At 32.2% G+C, this 3,567-nt stretch overlaps 1 protein-coding gene across 1 annotated transcript; it reads left to right on the top strand.

The window, feature by feature from the left end:
• Positions 1-2,813: 2,813 nt before the first annotated feature.
• LOC140920072 (uncharacterized) lies at positions 2,814-3,311 on the top strand. Its single transcript, XM_073367385.1, has one exon. The coding sequence runs from the start codon at positions 2,814-2,816 to the stop codon at positions 3,309-3,311; it is 498 nt and encodes a 165-aa protein (XP_073223486.1).
• Positions 3,312-3,567: the final 256 nt, after the last annotated feature.

The following is a 3,567-nucleotide window of genomic DNA, read 5'->3' as shown; positions in this document are numbered from 1 at the left end:
GACACGTTTCTTTATTTTAATATATATATTTTTGTTGACGAGTTATATTGTATAGGCTCTACTCAATTGATGGATGACACTCTAATGTCAAAAGTAATAAATCCAGCTTCTTTACATGTTACGAAACATGTATCTCAACCTTACCATGTTCTTGAATAGATACCTTCGTTCGCAATTAGTTTTCCAAGTGATTTTTTGTTCCAACTTGTGAACAATGAATGCAAGTATTTTCTATAATCAATAGGTTCCATTTTCAAAAAAATTGATTGGGAAATCCTAATTTGCTCTCTATATCTCTATCCTTTTACTTAACAAGTACACACACAAATGATCAAAGGACTACTTTCCTTTGTGAAATTCTTGCACTTGCTGTAACACAAGGTCAAATCCACACCTCAATAACTTATTTTCATCAACGACATAACAATAATAACATAATTGACTTTATCGCCTACAATTTAAGCTCATTTTTTTCAACAGAAATAGTAGACTTTGGAGATCCCTCTTATACATGCTCTGAATGTGGTATGAGGAGCGAGTTGAGAAAAGTGCTAATAGTAACCTACATAAGTTTTCAATTTGTTGTATGAATGGAATAGTACAAATTCCATACTTAAAAAGTCCTATAGAGTTGCTAATGAGCTTAATACATGGACAAGATCTATGAAGTAAACATTTTAAAGAAAATATTTGAGCATATAATAATACATTTTATGACACAGTGAACAAGTTAGCAGTCTAATTCTCAAGGAAGGAACAACTCCAAAATTTTCCCAATTATATATTTATGACACAGTGAACAAGATATCTAACAGATTTAATCATTTTAGGTATAAATCTTATATGGTACATTTTATACAATTATTTTGAATATTTTATTTTTTGTTTATGTGAACATTTTTTATAAATATTATCCAGATCAAATGAACAACACAAAGGTCTAGATAAGACATTACTTGAAGACATCACAAGAATGGTGGATGAACACAATGTCTTAGCTAAGTCTTTTAGGAAAGTTCGTGACGATCTACAACACAATAACACCTCCAATATGTGCCTAAGGTTGTTTCGAAACATAAGAAAGGATCCAAGAACACATAATTTGCCATCATGTGACGATGTGACGAGGTTGCTACTTTAATAGTTGGTAATTTGGACAACCTTGATCCTAGTCGAGACATTATTTTTAGAAAGACATCCGACTATTTGGTGAAAATTAAAGAGACTCATTCTTCTTTCATACCCCTTAAGTATCTGTTGTTGTTTCCATTTAGTAATGAACAATATCAAGAAAACTTTCCTATGAGAGAGGATGTTATCAAGGAAGGAAAATGAAAGTGAATACGCATTACATTGAAAGACTTTATTGCATTTCACATACAAGAGAGAGATTTCGAACATGGCATTATTTTAAATGCTTGCAGGCTATTTTAGCAGTTTGTTGTTGATTGTTTCTCTATGATAGAGTCACAAAGGTTATACTGGATACATATGAACCAATCGACACTTAGATGTGACATAATAAGTGGTTTACAAGAAGCTGTTCAAAGGTTATCCAAAGTACAAGCGGTGGGATACTGGTTTTTTTGTTTTGAAAAAAGGAATAAGTTGTTGGAATATAGTTCATTTTATACTTAGAGTTTTTATGATAACAAAGTATTTTATGAGAACAATATATTTGATTTCATAGAGTATGCAAGAAGTTATGGTCAAGATTTGTAGAAGATTTGAAAAAGAATTGATCAAGATTTATCTACGATAAAGTATGAACAAAATTAATCTGAAGAATTTACAAACGCAATCTGCACAAAAAACGAACAAAATCAATATGAAGAATTTACAATCTCAATCTAAACAAAAAAGGAACATAATCAATTTGAAGAATTTACAAACGCAACCTGCACAAAATACAATTCAGAATTAAAACAATGACTAAATAAAATCCCAATTTTTAACTATAAATAGATAATCCAGGTTGAAGAAGAAAATCATCAAAAAACATAAAGGAGTAGTCTTAGAGTTCAAAGAGAGAAACAATTGTTCAAGTTAGAAGTATTTTGAGTATTCTTTTCTTAGAGTGTGAGAGTTATTATTATTAATATCTTTGTTAGAAGCAACTACTCAAGTTCTAGTCTTTTGTATCCAATCTGATAATGGTTTAGTTCTTTCTTCAATATGAGGTTGTCAGGTTGTTCGAAGAAGACTTGGCTTGTAGGGTCAAGGTGGTTAGTTCCTTAAAAGTATGGGGTTGTCAGGCTGTTTGGGAAGACTGGCTTGGAGGATCAGGTGCTTTGTAATTCAAGGTATTTGAATTAATATATTAAAACCTTCTGATTGAGGGTACTGGGTCTAGCCAAGTTAATGGTGAACCATGATAAATCTACATGTCAAATTATTTATACTTTTAATGGTTGCTTCCTCTGAATCTGATAGCTTCTACTCCAAGCAAGTCACCAAAACCGAACTAGTTTATTTGTTTATTTATAAATTATCAAAAAGTTATCAACTTTGGCAAACACAATTCAACCCCATTTTCTAGCCTACACCTTCAACTAACATTAGAGCTTGGTCTCAAGGCTGAGCACTTTACAGTGTTTGAGAAAAGAGACAAATGGTTCAACATGTATGGATTCACTGAATAAGCTACTAGAGGAAACATAAACGACCACCTCTATTTGATGGAGAATGTTTTGCGTATTAGAAGGCCAAGCTAAGAAGTTTATATTTCACAAGATCCTGAACTTTTGGACTTGATGGAAGATGGTTATATTGCTTCGAAGAATATTAATGGTATTGTAATTCCAAGAAATTAGATGAATGCTGATCAGAAGAAGATGTATAAGATGCATTATAAGTCCAGAATATTCATGATAAGTTCAATCACCTTCAAGGAGTTTGACAAGTGCTCTAACAAGGAGGCAACAAATAGTATTTATGATAGTTTGATTTTGACCCATGAAGGAAGCAAACAAGTTCAAGAAGCAAAGAACAATCTCCTAGTTAAAAAGTATGAGCTGTTGAAGATGGAAGAAGATGAAGACAATGAAACAATGTTTTTTGGATTTCAGATCCTGGTCTCAGGACTAAAGGTACTTGAGAAGAGTTATACTACTAGCGATCATGTTAAGAAAATTATTAGGAGTCTGACAAGCAAGTGGAGACCTAAAATTACTGCCATTCTAAAAGAAAAGGATCTTAATACTCTTAAACTAGATGAATTATTCAGCTCTCTCATATCAATGAAATTGAGCTTGAAGAAGACGAGCCCAAGAAGAAGAAAAGACTTTGGCCTTGAAATTCAAGTAGTATAAGATTCTAAAGGCAACATCATTATCAGATGACAATGATTCAGATGATCAAAATCTGAACTCAGAGGAAGAGGAAATTGCCTTCATATCGAGAAGAATTCAGAGGGTATGGCACAACAAGTTTCAACATTTCCCTCAGAAAGATTCCAAGAAGTCCAATAGAGGAAGGAATGAAATTTTTTACAAGAAAAACATTATCTGTTATGGATGCAATGAACCTGAACATATCCAGTTAGACTGTCCAAATATGGAGAAAAGG

Source organism: Cicer arietinum, chromosome 4, assembly GCF_000331145.2.
Source record: "Cicer arietinum cultivar CDC Frontier isolate Library 1 chromosome 4, Cicar.CDCFrontier_v2.0, whole genome shotgun sequence".
Taxonomy (NCBI): domain Eukaryota; kingdom Viridiplantae; phylum Streptophyta; class Magnoliopsida; order Fabales; family Fabaceae; genus Cicer; species Cicer arietinum.
Note: the sequence above shows the minus strand (reverse complement) of the source record. Positions and strands in the feature narration are given on the sequence as shown.